This window comes from Rhinichthys klamathensis, unplaced genomic scaffold (assembly GCF_029890125.1).
Source record: "Rhinichthys klamathensis goyatoka isolate OS25496 unplaced genomic scaffold, OSU_Roscu_1.1 h1tg000281l_1, whole genome shotgun sequence".
NCBI classification, from domain to species: Eukaryota; Metazoa; Chordata; class Actinopteri; order Cypriniformes; family Leuciscidae; genus Rhinichthys; species Rhinichthys klamathensis.
In genome coordinates this window covers 7,644,121-7,662,303 of record NW_026606800.1, presented here as the reverse complement: position 1 = coordinate 7,662,303, position 18,183 = coordinate 7,644,121, and the positions used below count along the sequence as shown (strand labels likewise).

The 18,183-nt window shown below is 41.9% G+C and overlaps 1 protein-coding gene across 5 annotated transcripts in view; it reads left to right on the top strand.

Moving 5' to 3' along the window:
• Window positions 1–1,260: 1,260 nt before the first annotated feature.
• ankef1a (ankyrin repeat and EF-hand domain containing 1a) overlaps window positions 1,261–18,183 on the top strand; it is a 28,962-nt gene continuing 12,039 nt past the window's right edge. For 4 of the 5 annotated variants that reach the window (XM_056269430.1, XM_056269427.1, XM_056269429.1 and 1 more), the window contains exons 1-6: window positions 1,261–1,502; window positions 2,603–2,961; window positions 15,891–16,090; window positions 16,310–16,459; window positions 16,583–16,706; window positions 17,278–18,106. In XM_056269430.1, the coding sequence (XP_056125405.1) occupies window positions 1,501–1,502; window positions 2,603–2,961; window positions 15,891–16,090; window positions 16,310–16,459; window positions 16,583–16,706; window positions 17,278–18,106 (1,664 nt within the window). In that variant the 5' untranslated portion in view covers window positions 1,261–1,500. Of the gene's footprint in view, window positions 1,564–2,602; window positions 2,962–15,890; window positions 16,091–16,309; window positions 16,460–16,582; window positions 16,707–17,277; window positions 18,107–18,183 lie in introns of all 5 variants that reach the window. The other variant, XM_056269431.1, reaches the window with a different exon arrangement.

Here is an 18,183-nt window from a genome sequence, read left to right as displayed (position 1 = left end):
ACATGACATGATATTTTCTATTATTCCCCATTTCCCCACTGTGTTATTCTTTCATATTTGTGGCACATTTCTTCACTTAATCTCCAAATTTGGAAAAGTAACTATAAAAGGATGAATTCAAATAAAGCAGGCTGTGCAGAGAGGGACATTTTTAGCCCTGCCAGAGGCTATAGATCAAGAAACTTCTAACCCATCCTCTGGTAACTCTTCCAAAGAAAACTATCAAAGTTGTTTATGCTAGATGCAGAAAAGATTTCATCCTGGCTATCTTTTTGTCAATGGATTTTTATTTTGTCTCTTTGGACTGCAGATGTTCTCTAAAAAAAGACCGAATCTAACAGCTCAGAATCTGCATCTTTGCCAGACATTTATTTGTGTGACCTTAGCTGTCTTGGTGGTCTGCCTAATGTTTTCTTTAATACAAAGGGATTTAAAGGACTTTGCACTACTAGAGTCTAGGACTGAGATCAAACCTTGACCATTCGGTCCATTTTAACCTCCAGAAGCGAGGAATTACTTAAAAGGCCTTTGTAAATATTACTTCAAAATGATTCATTTTGCAGTAAGAGTTTATATGCTTAATTTGCAATTGGGACCAGGTTATATCAGCTGTCTAGGCGTAGTCTGAACCATATGTTCACATCTGACAGTTTCACCTTGCTTCTCACTACAGGTATTACAGCAGTATTATAAATAAGTAATGGATCAGACTGTTGTGCAATTCAAATAGTCTTCAGATTATTTTCTTCTTCCAAACTGAATGTTAGTGGTGGATATACATCACTATATTTGCAATGCTGGTTTTTAATAAATACATTTTTTTTTTTTTAACCATTTTCTTTTTTTGGAAAGATGTTATTTTTCAAAAAGCCTAGATTTAGATTTTTTAATTTTCCTAGGAAAAGTAGCCTACTATGTTAGTGTTCTGATTCCCTTCAACCATCCACACGCTCGCTCTGCCTCCAAAGCCCCGCCCTCCAAAGTCTCATTGGCTAAAAAAAGCGCGGGCCACTCCACTAATTTATATAAAGTTAGCGCCCTCTAGTGGACAATCTTAAATCTTTCCCAAGTTTTTCCTCTTGAACCCTACCTTCTTCCTGAGAAGGATTGAGTGCTGGTTGAAGTGATAACATTAAATTATGGATGACTTTGACTTCATGGTGAGAGAATCATATCCCATATGAGGATGGCGCGAGGAAGCCTCTCTTTGTGATAGATGTCACTTACTGTCACTCATTCAAAAAGTTACTCACCCGCTTGAACAAATTGCCATGAAATCTGATAGGCCGTTCCTCGTCAGGCTACTCAACCCCGGTCAAGTGATCACGTAAAAGTGCGGTAATTCAACCTGCTGAGGCCGCTTCTACACAAAAAAAGAGGCGGGGACAATGAGGCGGAATTTAGGCTACTTCTTGAAGAAGCTTTCCGAGAGTTCACGAGCCACGGCGTGCTGTTGCCATAGAGACACACAGCGACCACAGATCGACGCGCCTGGAAACAATGTAACATTTTATTAGGCTATAACTTTAACATTATACTGTTGATTTTAAACATCGACTACAGGTAAGGGAATCTAGCTGTTGTTTGACGTTGAATATAGTCTTGTAAAACTTGTGGATCCGATATACACAGACTATATGGTTGCTAGCCTAAAACAAAAACTTTAATTAAAACTAAGCTAAGGTGCAAAGTGAGGGGAAATATATTTTGGTCCTAAAATATAAGATGTAAAATTGGAAAAATTACATTCGTTTTTACTGAATATTCATGGTGCAACATGAGTTGTATAAAAATAGAAATGTGGATGTTATTAAAAAGCATGTAAATAATATTGAGACAGCTAAAGGGCCTACCATACACTTGGGGTCGCATTTGTTGGGTTTTGGTCTGTGATATGGCAAGTTATCATATTGAAATTTGAGTTTTTGTCATCACTTTTGTCATTTCATAAAGCCTTGACTGTGTATACCTAAACAAGTATACTTCAAGTTCATTTTATAAAGTAAAGTGTATTTTAAGTATACTTTAAGTAGTAAGTATACTATTATCAATGTATTATACTTGCAAGTGTACTATTTCAATTGTAGCCTACTTGGCACTAAATTGGCCCACTTTTTAGTGTATGAAAGTACACTTTGAAGTAAACTCTCAGTAAACTAGCCTACTAGTTCAGTAGTTTTATTCTGCAAGTATACTTGTAAGTTATCTTTAAGTAAACTTATTCTTATAGTTTACTATTTATATATAAAATGTTGCACTTTATACTACTATGTTATTATTTAGATAATTTTTTTTACCTTTAACTGTACTTTAAATAGATTATAAGTTAATTCCTATGTACACTACCAGTGGACTACACAACAATTCACATACTCAGAATTAGAAACACTTCTGTTTTCTTTATAAATCAATATTTTCAAACAAATCTATTGTATTGGATGCCAAAACGTGTAAGTTTATGTAAAATTATGTGGGGAAAAGTATGTAATAGACTACTCGATCAAATTCTTACATGTTTTATTGCACTTTGATCAAAATGTATGCATTAATTTATGTAAAAAAAAAAAAAATGCAAATGCAACCATACATATAATATTTTCAGGTTCAAAATGTCATGCACCCCGGCCAAGGGAAGGCTTGAAGTTTTGCAGATCTACCGGCTGCTTCAGTGCGTCCAGGATGGAGAAAAGCCGTACATAGAGAAATTAATCAGCATGGGTGTTGATGATCTCATCAATCTCACCGAGCCATGTGAGGGGTACGGCGTCCTGCACCTGGTATCAGTGGCCAACAATCCCGACATGCTGGAGTTCCTCGTAGCTCAGGGTGCCCGTCCAGATGTGCAGGACAGGAGGGGGCGGACACCGCTGATGCTGGCCGCAGAGCTCGGATATGATGGTATTGTGTCTCTACTGGCCAAGAAGAATGCAGACATGAAACTTGTCGACAAAGATGGGAAAGGTAACGTTTAATTTTTTTATTTTATAATATAACTGCTACTTTTTATCCATTACAAAGAACATGCACACAACTTTTAAAAGCTTTGGTCAGTGGCAGGGTAAATAATTAGCGAACATCAATGAACTGTACAAACTTTATCTGTGAATACGAAATAATTTTATTGATCAATATACAATAGCTCACTTTAATGAGGCTTACCCCACAAGAAATAATTGTAAGGACTGGGCCAGGGTGAATCTGAATAACTAAATACCTTCGTGCTAAAATCCCAAAGCCTTTAGCCCCAAAAGGCCTGGAACTTGAAAAAACACACACAAACACACACACACACACACACACACACACCTCCCCCACAGCTGACACCCACACTCAGGACAGAGCGTGGTTTCCTGTAACGAGACACTTGTATGACTGACTTGGAATTTGATGTTCAAAGAGAAAGGAACTTCTTTTCTTTAAAAGACATTTAACCCGATATATTCGATGTGTTTTTATGTGTGTCCATTTGCCCATGTCACATTGTAATGACTATAATTTGTCCGTAACTTAAAAGTGAATTATAAATACCCTAGGTGTATTTTTAATGTAAATGTTTACCTATAACAGTCGTGTTTGATATCGTAAAAATGCCCTTGACTTGACTCAGCCAGATATATGTATGAACACACCGTAAAAGGTATGATTATGTGCATAACACATCTCTGCAGTAGAAATGACCCTTCCTAACACAGGTCATAATTTAATTAGACAAGCAGTCTGACAAGACAAAGAGAAATAAAACCCAAAGTCCCGCCTGTAAACTTCCAACCCTCTAATTGGCCAAGCCAACAGGAAGAGGCTGGATTTCTCATAGTGTGATAAATGACGCTTCTCCCCTGCGCTCGCTCTCTTCCTCCCGTGTCATGATGTAACGTCTCGCCTCCGGGCGAGCTCTTCGCCTTTCTTTTATTTGTTTCTAGTTTAGTTGTGTTTTTCATTTGTAGATAAGTCTCTGTGTTTAATTCCAATCGACGATTGAAAAGGAAACCCCGTGACCGTGACATATCTCTTCAGCAAATCCATCTACCAGGGACCTTTAAACGAGCGCGCGCTCTCTTTGAAGGAGAAACACGCGCACGTGACCACGTGACGCGCCGGACCGAGAGACACACACGCTTCTTCAAAGCCATGGAAAGATGCAACGTTAACTCCGCGTGATTTCCCCGTAGAGATCTTTATTCCCTTTTTGTTAGTCAAAGTTTTGTTTTCCGTAGCCGACTCAGTTCACTTCCACGAAGTGAAACGAACTTAGCCGAACTATTTCCCTTTGGAAATGTTACAACAAAGACTGTAAACCTCCGTTCAACACGCGCGCCAAGCAGCCCACGTGACGCTTCCTCACACCCAAAGGACTCAGCTCACGCGGCCAGACAGGGCCGTACAGGAATGTTTCGGCACAGAGAGAAACCATAACATAAGTTGATTGCAAGTATAAATCTCTTTATAGAGCTTCTAAGAAGTTTTAAGATGATGTTCCGTGTTGTAATCGGAGAGGTGAATGTCTTCCTGCCAATGAAATTCTCCCAATTTCTCTGTTCTCTCTCTCCCCATCCCCTTTCCTCTCTCTCTTACTCGCTCACGCGTGTAAGTTATCAATTGTCCAAACTTTATGCATTTCTCGTTCATTGATGTCTTATTGTATCGTTCATTGTTGTCTATGTGTTTGTAAATACATATATCCCATGTAACCGTAGTAAATACATAAGTAGTCATGCCTTTATTAAATCCATTATATTCATTTTGATTGATGTTACTGTGTCTGCTCATACTCCAGGTCTCTGAAATGAATAGATCAAGCTACGGCTTTGCTTTATAAAATAAAAATACTTTTAAAGAGTATGTGTTTATAGGGCAGAAAACCCAGTTCTTAGATTGATGTGCTGTCTTTTTGCTCAATTTCAAGTCACTTAAGTGCCAAAGGTCTAAATGCTACAAGCTTTATGAATTACAGATACTTTAAAGAGTAACGTTAACGTTATGTGTTGATGGGCGGGAAACCCAATTCTTCTGGCCAGAGAATTGCGTTTCCTGACATCCTATAAAGTAAGATGATATTGTGGATCCCACAAATATTATCCTGACAATTGAGCTAATTCATTTTACCTGTGTGTGAAACATGGCCCGGGTAATTAACTGCAAGCAACTTGTGGTTAATTTCCGGGATTCACATGCACGCATGCAGGTAGAATGACCGATCCTCCCTTATCGGGAGATTTATTAACATGTAAGACAGATCTAATCCAAACATGTATGAATAATTATTAATTACCAATTATTAATTATGATATGCAAATTCCCCACGGATTAGATCCGCCCTGAATCCTTACATAAAGTGGTGGAGGATGCGGGCACATTTTAAACTTGTTTTATGAGCAAAATCAGTTTTCAATCTATGTCTATATTGTGATTTAATATTGTACGTGCGCCTCGAGTGAGCGAACGCAATGCGAACTCACCGCTGCAAAATAATGTCTGACATTCCGTTTGCCATTGTTAATAACTAAAAGTAAACTGCAGTTCATAGTATTAAATTTGTCCCACAAAAAAAGAAACCTCTTTTGAACGACGACATTTTTAATGTTAAACTCCCCTGTCCGAACGATGTTCTTCTGTCAGGGTGAAGACAAGATTTAGTGAATCGATGCTCTTTCACTATTCTTAAAAAGGCCTTATTTTATAATCGTTAGATTAATGATAAAAACTCCTGGTTAAAACATTGACTTAGCTACTCAATTGTAAAAAACCGAAAAGCATATTATCACAAGTGCTATTTGATATATGCTTGGAGTCGAAAACAGATGAATAATTCCTGTTTTCTCTCGCACAACGCAGCGACGAATCCTGCTAGATGTGCTTGTAAAACATAGCACCGAGAAAAAAAATCCAACACTGAAAACATTTTTCAATCATAAAATGCTATTCGATAAATGTATGTGTGTCCGAACGACAGACGTGTAATTCCTGTTGTCCCTATGTGTGTGTGTAGGAAAAATCCTGCCACGCCGTTTTGTGAAATATAGAACCGGAAAGAAATCCGTCGATATTTAAATTCCGCACTATTTCGGATTGATGCAGCAATTGAGGCGTGTAATTCTTTGCACGTCCTCTGAGACAGTCACTTGTGAAAGCAGGCGGGCTGCAATGCTACTGCCAAACGCTAGGGCGCGCCCTTGAGTTTCCCAGTATCAGACGGCCTCCACGTCCTGACTTTACCCTCCATGAGCGCAATAGCGCCATCGTGTGGACACTAGCGGTAAAGCGTCTTTTCTTCAATTTTCTCTTCCCACAACTTCAAAGTTTACCAGTGAGATTTTGAACTCGTGTTTCTAACTTTCAATGCATGGCAATTTACAGCCACGTTTACTAACATGATTTTCCCTGCCTTGACTGTGTGCACTTGTTTTGGATTTTGGTTCAAACCACATTTGAACTTAAAAAATTCAAAATTATGTCTTAGCAGTTTCTGATGACCGCTCTGTTTTGAAATGACTTTCTCCCAATTGATCTTGTGTTGGTTACTACCACTGACACCTCACTGTGGTCGTGATCATCAAATATAAGGCCAACCCTTAATTTCCTACACTTATTCAAATTTGGTTTGAAACAAACCGATTTCAAGGTTAATTTGAATTAAGTCTCATTGCCCGTTGGGAATTGTTTTATGGCTTTTTCTATATTTCCCTTTTCAAATTATTTTTAATAATTTTGATTTGATTTTATTACAACTGTCTCCTTGCTGTTCTAGAAGTTACTTAACATCTATGAATACGCTTGATTTGAATCGTATTTAAACCAGTTTGAATGCAATTTAAATCAAGTTCTCTGTCAGCCAGCTTGACCACTAAGAGGAAGTGGCCCAAAACCCTTTGTGGCCCAAACGCGCCACTACAGCCTGCTTCCTCCTGTGCTCTTCCTGCGGCTCTAAAACTCTCCTCCGAAGGGAGACTAGGTTATTCTGATAATTAACATTGTCATAATTCCCTTTGTTTTTACCATAATTTTAGTAAAGCCGTTGCCTTTGATTTTTCTAAAAAAAAAAAAGACACTCAATTTGATTTAGATAAAAGAGCTTTAATTCACGTTGAGGTTCAATTGTTCTTCATCCTGTTTTGTGTTTGTAGGTAGAAAGCTCTCTCGGGCTGTGGCAATTTGACAGTCAGCTCTGCTCGGGGTCCGGCGGGCTGGTTCGTCTGATCTGCGTCACCAGCACTGACTGAGCACGGGTCTCAGACTTTCCTGTATCTTTCCCTTCGTGCGGCCCGCAACACGACATTACCAATTCGGCACCGCCGGTTGTGTTCCAGGTCAAGTTGCTTGAAAGGGCGCACCTAGGTACAGATGCACCGAAAGGCCCGGGACACTGCTGCCAAGTGTTTGGGGCGACAGAAGGACCAACCACGATGCTGACTTCGAGCGGAATGACCTCATTTCACCCCAGGCAAACTAGAAAAAGGTATTAAACCCATCCACTTAGTATTGGCCACAGAATCTATGAATTCCCCCGGTCATTGAAGCGTGTGGCTCCCTTCTCCTCTCCGAGCCACAAACCGCAGGCTTAGGCCTCCTCTTCCCTTGTAACACTTCCTGTGTACTATTGACGCCATTTCATTACAGAACTTTCCATCTTTAATGGTTGCATGTTACTTCAAACTTTGTTATCTTGCCACTGCTCTTTTCTGTTGTGCTCTGTTCCTTTCAGTTCACCTAGAAGACAGAGCCTATCTGAGACAACAAGGAACGCTGAATAATAGTTTGACAAACCAAGCCGTTAGCATCAACAGGTGACCACTAAGCTACCGCCCTGTTAAATTTTATTCAGGCCCATACTGAACTACCTAAATTGTCCCACCGAATGATTTAACTGTCTGCATCAGTTAACCAAAATTTTCATACACGGCATAACCCGTATTATAGCTCGTTAAACGTAGAACGAAATTGCACTGGTCTCTCTCTGCGTGTGTTGTGTTCCTCTCGCCCACAGTGAAGCCAGTTTGTTCCGGTCCTACAGTCCCACAACCCGCTGGGACAACCTCGACACATGGCTGACCGCCATGACGGCTAACTTCCTGCCCGAGGACGCTAGTGACTCAGAGCCTCGAGCCAAGAGCTGGACGCAGACGTGGACACGCTAATGTCGCACCAACCCAGCCAAAGCTCCCACGACAAAGACTGGGCCAAACACGTCAAAACCTCGCTTTCCAGCTCACCGCGCAAGCACGCCTCCACAAAGGAGCCGCATCGCCCTGGAGCACAAGGTTGCAACGCCGAGGATGACAACGACCCCGAGCTACAAAAGGAAGTGGAAAGACTTCAAACTGCCCTGGCTAACCTTCATCGACACAGACCGAAGTGAATAGTCAGAGAAAAGAACCAGAGAGGAACTCGACGAGAAACTCCGACAAAGTGAAGCCTCTTGCAAAGAGCAGAGACCGAACTGAAAGAGACTCGAAAGCGCACGGCCTGCGAAAAACTCAAAAGAGGCCCGTGCGACCATCCACAAGCCCGTTCAACAGAGACAAGATCTCGAACACGAACTTGGCACCGATCACACAGAGTTGCCACACTCTTATAGACTGCAGCATGACCTGAAAAGGGGAAACGCACACCACAAGTTTCCCCTGACCGGTCCGCACATTTCAGCCAACGCACAAGAGCTGAAAAGGGGGGGTGAAAAAAGCCCGCCTTCCACACATCTCTGACAATCTACAGGACATTGATTTTTCACCTGCAGTCTCCAACCGGTGAACACACGTCACAGACACCCAGCAGCACAGACCTAGAAGAACCTGTGCTACCACCACCGCTCCGAACGAGTTTGCTGAGGAACTTACAACGAACCTATGACTGAGGACACAAGTTTCAAGAAACTTTCCCTCCAAAACCCGTCAGCCACCATAGTTCTTCTGCCCCCACGCAATGCCCACTCAACGATGCGTGAAGGTCCCCTCAGTAAGAATTCCTAAAACCCCAAATTCCTGAACTGCAAAACCAGAAGACACACTGCACGAACACCGTGCAAGACTCAGCTAAAAGGTCCTTGATCAACATCGGACATAAAACTTTTAAAAGTATATGAAAGTGTGCTCAAAGAGTTGCAAGACTCTGCGTCTGTAAAATTAGAATTTTACTGATTTAAAGGAATCTTAGACGGACATGTAAGCCTCAACGGCCGACAGACTATGCACGACTCTTTTGAAACAAACGGTTTCTAGATGTTGAGTAAATCGGCACCGCTAAACATTAGGTTCCGTGACAGTGAAGAGTTACATAGAACACCAGCTCCAAATAGGGTATACGTTACCTTGACGCCAGAGTGTAGTAAAATCACCTGAGTTCTAAACTACCGTTAACCCACGGGCGTGCACTTGATCCTCGCGATCCAACTAAAACAAAACGTGCAATACGTGTTTCGATCGCTGGCTTGTCTAAATGCCGATAAAACAATAGCTGGAATTGACATCTCTACTTCAAGTAAAAGAGCCTTAGATTCTCAACTGGTATCAGTAACTTCAGCATTAAAGCGTAAGTCTGTGTGAAAAAGGTATCATCTCAGCAGCTTGTAATCTGTACCGATATCCATTCCGCTTTGGTTAAAAGGAAATCCAAATCGCGGTATGATTAAAACCTGTTTCTGACAAAGAAAACTCAGAACAGTGTTATCTATGTAGACCCGGGTGATGCTCCCCTTTCTACGATGTAAAGGCCCTCAGAAAAAAAAAAAGAAAAATAAATTTGTTGCTAGATTGATGTAATTCACCTGAATTTTGGCTGCATCTACAAGCAGAAAGCTACTAAGCGATCAAACCAAGTCACGTGCTGAAAAATCAGCATTTATGCACGAGAAGGGACGTAACTACATGCGCTTAGACAAGCGTTGACTTGCAGCAATTCTATTTCCTTACTTTGTAAACAAATAGAATAAGTCATGTAAAGTAAAGAGCAAAGTTCCATTAGTACAATTAGCAAATGCCAAAACACATCTGCAGTTTACTAAATGGAACATCAAGTTCTTGAAAAACAAAGTATAGGCGCCTCCTGTTAACCCGTTAAAACGTGTGTGATTCATGTAAAATGTACAGACATTCTTCAAGTACTGTTGAATTGTTCTGACATGCTCTGGTTCCCATGACAACAACTTGCCACAGGAAGTGTTAACTCGTAATGTCACTTTTGTAAACAAACCAGCCTGGGTGGCTAAGCTAAATCTAGCCTAGCATCCAGCTAACTTAACCTAGCTCCCGTACAGCATAGACTAAGCTAAATAACTCCCACAGTTAGCAGCTAGCATCATTTACTTGAACCCTTAATCACCGCCTGTGTTCCACAGGGCAAAGTATTCTAGAATACTTTCCTCAACACCAGTTAGGGTTTCTAATTATCCACTTTCCGTGTTTGCAATTCTTATTAGCTAAAGTTCACCTTCACTGGTTTAGGAATACTCCTTGCTAACCGTTGAAGACTAACTTCGCAGATCCCCTGTTAATTAAACTTAAGTTTAACTACATGTAAACTGCGTAACTAACTACAGAAGAATTTGTATAACCATAGGAAGTTTCATCTGCATGTTGACTAAACCTTTGGAGGGACACACACGATGTGGTTTTGAACATGCAACCGCTACAACCCACTATAAAGTGTTGATCAAAGCAAATCCAAAGTTTAGTCACTAATGCCACTGATTATTCTCGACTTCAGATCATTCCTGTGTTTGATCATTTTATTCCATTTTGCTTTAATTTTTATTTTATTTTCCTCATTAATTATTTCATTCCTTTGACCTTGATAATAATAGCAAGCAGCTATTCCCTGGTCTATTAGGTCATCTATATGATTTAAATTTTTTTTTTTTGGCCTCTCTTGTCCGAGTGTGGTTCCATCTCCTATAGGGCCCAGAAAGGAAACAGACCCTCTTATTTGTTATTTTGGCTTAATTTCAACCAGTGCACTCGTTTTGTGACCCTTCAACACCACTACTAGAGTCCTGAGGATTGACAATAAGCAGAATTTAAATAAGAAAGCACCATCGGAACCACACAACACTTAGCCTAACAGTCACAGCTAAGATAAGGACACAAGAGACACTTAGCTTTATGCTAAATGCTTAACGAACCTATTAAGCAGTAGTTCTGAACTTTTAGGGCCACGCATTAATCACTCACAACAAGTGTGCCAGAATGCCACAGAGCCCCTGCCTAACCGCTCATCAGTCACGACACCAGCCCAGACGCCAAGACTTCTGTAAAGCCTAATCAAAAAGGGGGTGGCACGAAAACTCTACCTAACCACCACCAGAGACATTGATTTGAGCCTTGAACGCCTGCTAGACACTAGCTCGAACACCACGCTAATGTCAGCCCAACTCTCTGAAAGACTCAGTGCTACAGCTGAGCATCAAAACGAACTCTCAAGTCCCAAACATGTGAGCTGAACGTGCAATCCTACAGCCAAAACAACATTTGGCTCAAAACAGGTAGCTTCCGTTCACCCAGTGTACCGATCACGTACCCACTTCCGATTGGCCAAGTTCTGTTAAATCGCTTTGAGCCTTTAATAGACCCTAAACAACTGAATGTCTGAGCTAAAGTTCAAAAACCCCTCCCCCTCCAGTCACACAGGTCAAGAGAACCTAACTGGCAGGTCACAGAGGTCACAAGAACTCCCTCAGCCAGCCATAAAGGCACAGCCTCAGCACCAAATGGAGATGTGAACTTGCTACCCTGCACCTTTCAGCTCACCAAACACTGTGACTAACCAAATGAACTTTGAGACAACCACCTCTCTACCCCTCCAACCACCCACGACCGCCGTCTGCACCCACCGACAACCGGTGCCTTCAGCCAACCTGCGTCGACAAGCACATGCTGCGTGCACTAAACAACATTCAGCGTTCTGCACCTGATGCCATCACCGCGCCACAGCTTGTGATGCCACAGTGCAAAAGGGGGGTAATGCCAATGTATGCCGCTGCACGCCGCAGCACCAGAGACACTTTTTCCTCCCTTTCTCTCTTTCTCTCTCCCTTTCACTTTTACCAGGATGCTGCTGTGCCTCCAGCCAACCAGAGGGCAACCGCACTCGGACATCTCACCAGGTCTGGCACCAGGACTCCTTTTCTGCCGGACCCGCACTCAGAAAGTGAATGTGCCACCTGATCCTTACAACGCCTACAGAACACACTACCCCAGCGTAACAACACAATACAGCTGGGTAGGTGCCGATGGACAAAGGACTCCCGCACTCACGCTGAGACCGTGGTTGAACACATGCTCAAGCAACTTGAGAAAATGACTGTCACGAGCACTCACAACAGAGTGCATCCCTGCAGACCATCGACAAGACACTAAAGGGAACTGTGGTAACTTTAAACACTCACAGCGTTGAACCCCATGCACTCCAACACTCACTCCATGAAACAGCTGTTTACTGTCTTCCAGAATGACTTTGCCCAAACTCAGCTGATAACAGCCCTGATGACAAACCTGCTGCAGGGGGTGAACTCCTCCATCGACAGCCTCGCCAGGGGTAGAATTCCACCGCACCTGATACCCTTAAGCCTCGTGAAAACCGTGCTGGCGTCCGCCATCACCACGCCAACTGACTCTTTACAAATACACCTTTCCTACTCTCTGGGTAGTGCCATCCCTCTCTGCGTCGACTACAAGCAGAGAAGGGGGGGGGGGCTTTCTCTCGAACTTGCCCATCATAGAGTCAAGCCGAATCTACCGGCTCAAGAACATTGTCAAGGTCAGATTTTGAAAAATAACATTCACATCAAGATCCACACGCCGGACGGGGTTGACTGCAACGACAGCAACACAAAGCCGTCCTAAGCTCCGAACCCGTACGTGTGCACATTGACCAAAGAAATTCACTATCTCTGCCCTAACAAGCCTTTCCTCAGAGACAACACTGACGGAATCTGCGGGCTGCAGATCAGCGACACCCGCTGCCCTGCCGAAGCCAAGCTACGCACTCAAGGCATCAAGACCCAAGCAGAGAGTGTAAGTGACAGGCGGCTCGCTAACACTCCTGTGCGCACAGCTGCACTCACTTACGACCAGAATGACACTGACACCTGTGTCACCTCGCTCCACTAGAGCCTGTGAATCCAAGCACCGGAAAGTGCCATCCTTCACCTTGACGACCTGGCATGATACCATCTTCCATGCAAAGAGTACAAATTAAAACTGGAAATCCCATCCTTCTCCAGGTACCACACTTTCACCCTAACTCCAGAACGGGAGTTGTGGTTTGCGAAAGGGGGGGTGATCCCAGCTAATTGACATTGCTCCTATCGACACAGCTCTCCAAGCTGTGTCTCTACTACCCATTCTGACTACCTCACCTGTTGTCCAAACCTGGACCGCAGACGACACTGCACGGTGTACCTCTATGGTAGTCAGACACACCCTGACACTGGGCTTGACCTTCATCCTATACAGGAGACTCAACGAGATACAAACATCTTCAGCCAAGCTCACGAAAGGTTTCGGACGAAACCCGCAAAAAGGGGGTGCCAAGTCAGAGACCAGGCCAGAGGCAGCTTCGAACCTCATAGAGCTGAATCCTCAGCCCTAATAACCACCTGCTGCATGAGTCATGATTCACCTGCCATCCGTCCATTGTGATGATTGTTGTCCGATTAAGTCCACACAGGGACTTCATCAGACAAAAAGGGGGACTGTAAGGACTGGGCCAGGGTGAATCTGAATAACTAAATACCTTCGTGCTAAAATCCCAAAGCCTTTAGCCCCAAAAGGCCTGGAACTTGAAAAAACACACACAAACACACACACACACACACACACACACACACCTCCCCCACAGCTGACACCCACACTCAGGACAGAGCGTGGTTTCCTGTAACGAGACACTTGTATGACTGACTTGGAATTTGATGTTCAAAGAGAAAGGAACTTCTTTTCTTTAAAAGACATTTAACCCGATATATTCGATGTGTTTTTATGTGTGTCCATTTGCCCATGTCACATTGTAATGACTATAATTTGTCCGTAACTTAAAAGTGAATTATAAATACCCTAGGTGTATTTTTAATGTAAATGTTTACCTATAACAGTCGTGTTTGATATCGTAAAAATGCCCTTGACTTGACTCAGCCAGATATATGTATGAACACACCGTAAAAGGTATGATTATGTGCATAACACATCTCTGCAGTAGAAATGACCCTTCCTAACACAGGTCATAATTTAATTAGACAAGCAGTCTGACAAGACAAAGAGAAATAAAACCCAAAGTCCCGCCTGTAAACTTCCAACCCTCTAATTGGCCAAGCCAACAGGAAGAGGCTGGATTTCTCATAGTGTGATAAATGACGCTTCTCCCCTGCGCTCGCTCTCTTCCTCCCGTGTCATGATGTAACGTCTCGCCTCCGGGCGAGCTCTTCGCCTTTCTTTTATTTGTTTCTAGTTTAGTTGTGTTTTTCATTTGTAGATAAGTCTCTGTGTTTAATTCCAATCGACGATTGAAAAGGAAACCCCGTGACCGTGACATATCTCTTCAGCAAATCCATCTACCAGGGACCTTTAAACGAGCGCGCGCTCTCTTTGAAGGAGAAACACGCGCACGTGACCACGTGACGCGCCGGACCGAGAGACACACACGCTTCTTCAAAGCCATGGAAAGATGCAACGTTAACTCCGCGTGATTTCCCCGTAGAGATCTTTATTCCCTTTTTGTTAGTCAAAGTTTTGTTTTCCGTAGCCGACTCAGTTCACTTCCACGAAGTGAAACGAACTTAGCCGAACTATTTCCCTTTGGAAATGTTACAACAAAGACTGTAAACCTCCGTTCAACACGCGCGCCAAGCAGCCCACGTGACGCTTCCTCACACCCAAAGGACTCAGCTCACGCGGCCAGACAGGGCCGTACAGGAATGTTTCGGCACAGAGAGAAACCATAACATAAGTTGATTGCAAGTATAAATCTCTTTATAGAGCTTCTAAGAAGTTTTAAGATGATGTTCCGTGTTGTAATCGGAGAGGTGAATGTCTTCCTGCCAATGAAATTCTCCCAATTTCTCTGTTCTCTCTCTCCCCATCCCCTTTCCTCTCTCTCTTACTCGCTCACGCGTGTAAGTTATCAATTGTCCAAACTTTATGCATTTCTCGTTCATTGATGTCTTATTGTATCGTTCATTGTTGTCTATGTGTTTGTAAATACATATATCCCATGTAACCGTAGTAAATACATAAGTAGTCATGCCTCTATTAAATTAATTATATATTCATTAGATTGATGTGCTGTCTTTTTGCTCAATTTCAAGTCACTTAAGTGCCAAAGGTCTAAATGCTACAAGCTTTATGAATTACAGATACTTTAAAGAGTAACGTTAACGTTATGTGTTGATGGGCGGGAAACCCAATTCTTCTGGCCAGAGAATTGCGTTTCCTGACATCCTATAAAGTAAGATGATATTGTGGATCCCACAAATATTATCCTGACAATTGAGCTAATTCATTTTACCTGTGTGTGAAACATGGCCCGGGTAATTAACTGCAAGCAACTTGTGGTTAATTTCCGGGATTCACATGCACGCATGCAGGTAGAATGACCGATCCTCCCTTATCGGGAGATTTATTAACATGTAAGACAGATCTAATCCAAACATGTATGAATAATTATTAATTACCAATTATTAATTATGATATGCAAATTCCCCACGGATTAGATCCGCCCTGAATCCTTACATAATTCTTCATAAGACAATTTGACAGCAGCCATGTAGTCGACAATTGATCATCAACAGCTGGCATCATCATGCCAGTTATGGAGATTTACTGTATGCAGTCTATCTAATTACAGATCAGGGCACGACCAGTTAGTGTGTAAACCGATCTGAGTAATCCGTACTCTGGCTTCTCTCCCAGGCTTGCTCTTCTACTGCATCCACCCCACCAAAAGGCACATGCGCTGCCTCCAGGTGGCCCTAAAAGGCAATATAGATGTCAACAATGTTTCAGAAACTGGGATGCCAGTGTTCCTGCTGGCCTGCGAGCAAGCTCAGGACTGTGAGGGAATGTGTCTCAGTATCCTAGAGAGAGGAGCAGACCCCAATGCCACAAATCAAGTATGCAAATGTTGTGTAATTGATAATTATATTTGAATCCTCTTTGGCTGAGCTGAATTCAAACAAACCAACCTTCTGATATCGCACGCATGTAATTTAAATACCAAACCATTTGTTCATACACAAAGGTATTACATTGACTACACAGAATATAATGTAGGCCTCCTAGCTCTGTTGACTGGTGTTGGTGAGATTGATTTTGTGTGTATGATATCCCAGAAAACCGGTTTGACAGCTCTGATGGAGGCCACCAGAGCAGGAGCAATAGGTCTAGTGAGAGCCATCCTCAAGAAAGGAGGAAATGTCAATGCTCTGGATAAGAAGCGATTCCACTCAGCTCACTTTGCGGCTGAAAAAGGCTTCTTTGAAGTGAGTGTCACTTCTGTTGTTGTATTCTTCTATTATATAAAAAGTGATAAAATGGATATAAGCCTATGTATTTCTCCCAGTGATTATGATCACTGCTTTTAATTCTACTTATGCTATTTCCAGATCATTAAGGTGCTGTCTGCATATGCAACAGATTTTGGAGTGGTAACAACAGAGGGGGATACACCGCTACACTTTGCTGCCTCTGGTGGCTACACAGATTGCTGCAGGTTTCTAGCTCAAAGAGGTAAATCAATTCATTCAAAACTCTAAGACAAAATCATTAAACCAGGGGAGAAGGCTGCTTATATTTGCATTTTGTGATTATTTTCCTAATTTTCTTTCTTTATTCCTTTTAATTCATAAGGAAAGTTTATTTTCCTTTCCGTTCTCGTCCTAGAGATAATTTGATTGGATAGAAATCTGTGCAGTGCAGGATGAGAAATTAAGAAATTAAGATATTATATAATTATAAATATTAGTTCTGTAATTCTACTATAAAATATAGTTGTTATTATTATTATTATATATTATTTTTCCTAAATACTTAATTGTTTTATTTTACAGTGAAATATATTACAATAGTATTACAACAACAATATTTCATATAGTTTCATATTTTAATTTAGTAATAATTATAATAAATTGTCCAGCCCTACAAAAAAAAAAAAAAAGCATTTAAAATTGCAATCAAAATTTGTATCAGAAAAACCACAAATTTTTTCCACAAATCATGCAGCCCTACTATAAAAGCAATAATGCTTCTTGATGTGGAACATGCAAAACTTTATTATATTAAATGCAATTTCCTACTTCAGGATGCAATCCTAAACTGAAGAACCAAGAAGGTCTGCTTCCTCGTCAGATTGCTAAGGAATTTGGCCACAAAGCCACTGTAAAAGAGCTTAAGAAGGCAGAACGACTACATGGAAAGTTCTCAAAAGGGATGGGCGGCACAAATGAACCATGGGCTCTGACACTTCACGACTGGTCTCATGAAAATGAGAATGCGCTAAGAAGTGCTTTCGAGTCAGCATCAGACGGCATCAGGGGAATAGAGGTGGTGTCCAGGGTGACGTTTGTGTCTGTTCTTCAGAAACTGCACGCTCCTCTAGATGATAACCAAATGCATACTCTTCTGCTTGCTCTCGATAAGAGAAGAGAGGGCTTTATAAATATGAATGACTTTCTAAGAGGACTCACATATCTTCCAAAGTTATATGTTATGGCATCTTATGGGCCTAAGAAGAAGAAAGCAACCAAGTCAGGAAAGACCAAAAAGAATAAGTTCAATCTACCCATGCCCATCTGCACTGTCCCACCGGATCTCTTGCATCGCCGTGATGATGGTGGGCCACCGCATTTTATGATTGAAAGCTACCAGCATTTTACAGATACCCACAGATATGACCGGGACCATCGACCAGCACATCCTATCGAAGATGACACAACGTGGTACATCGATGAGCCCGAAAAGATATACATAAACATGAACTACTGTGCTAAAACAGGAGATATTGAGTCTCTTAGGTTAGCACTCATTCAAAAGGTTCCAGTAGATGTGAAAGATCGGTTCTACAAGACACCACTCATGGCTGCATGTGCAAGTGGGAACTTTGAAGTGGCAAAGTTCCTTCTTGATAATGGGTAAGACTTATGAACTTCTAAGTGTTGACTTAAAAGGATAGTCCACCCAAAAATGAAAATTCTGTCAAAATTCACCC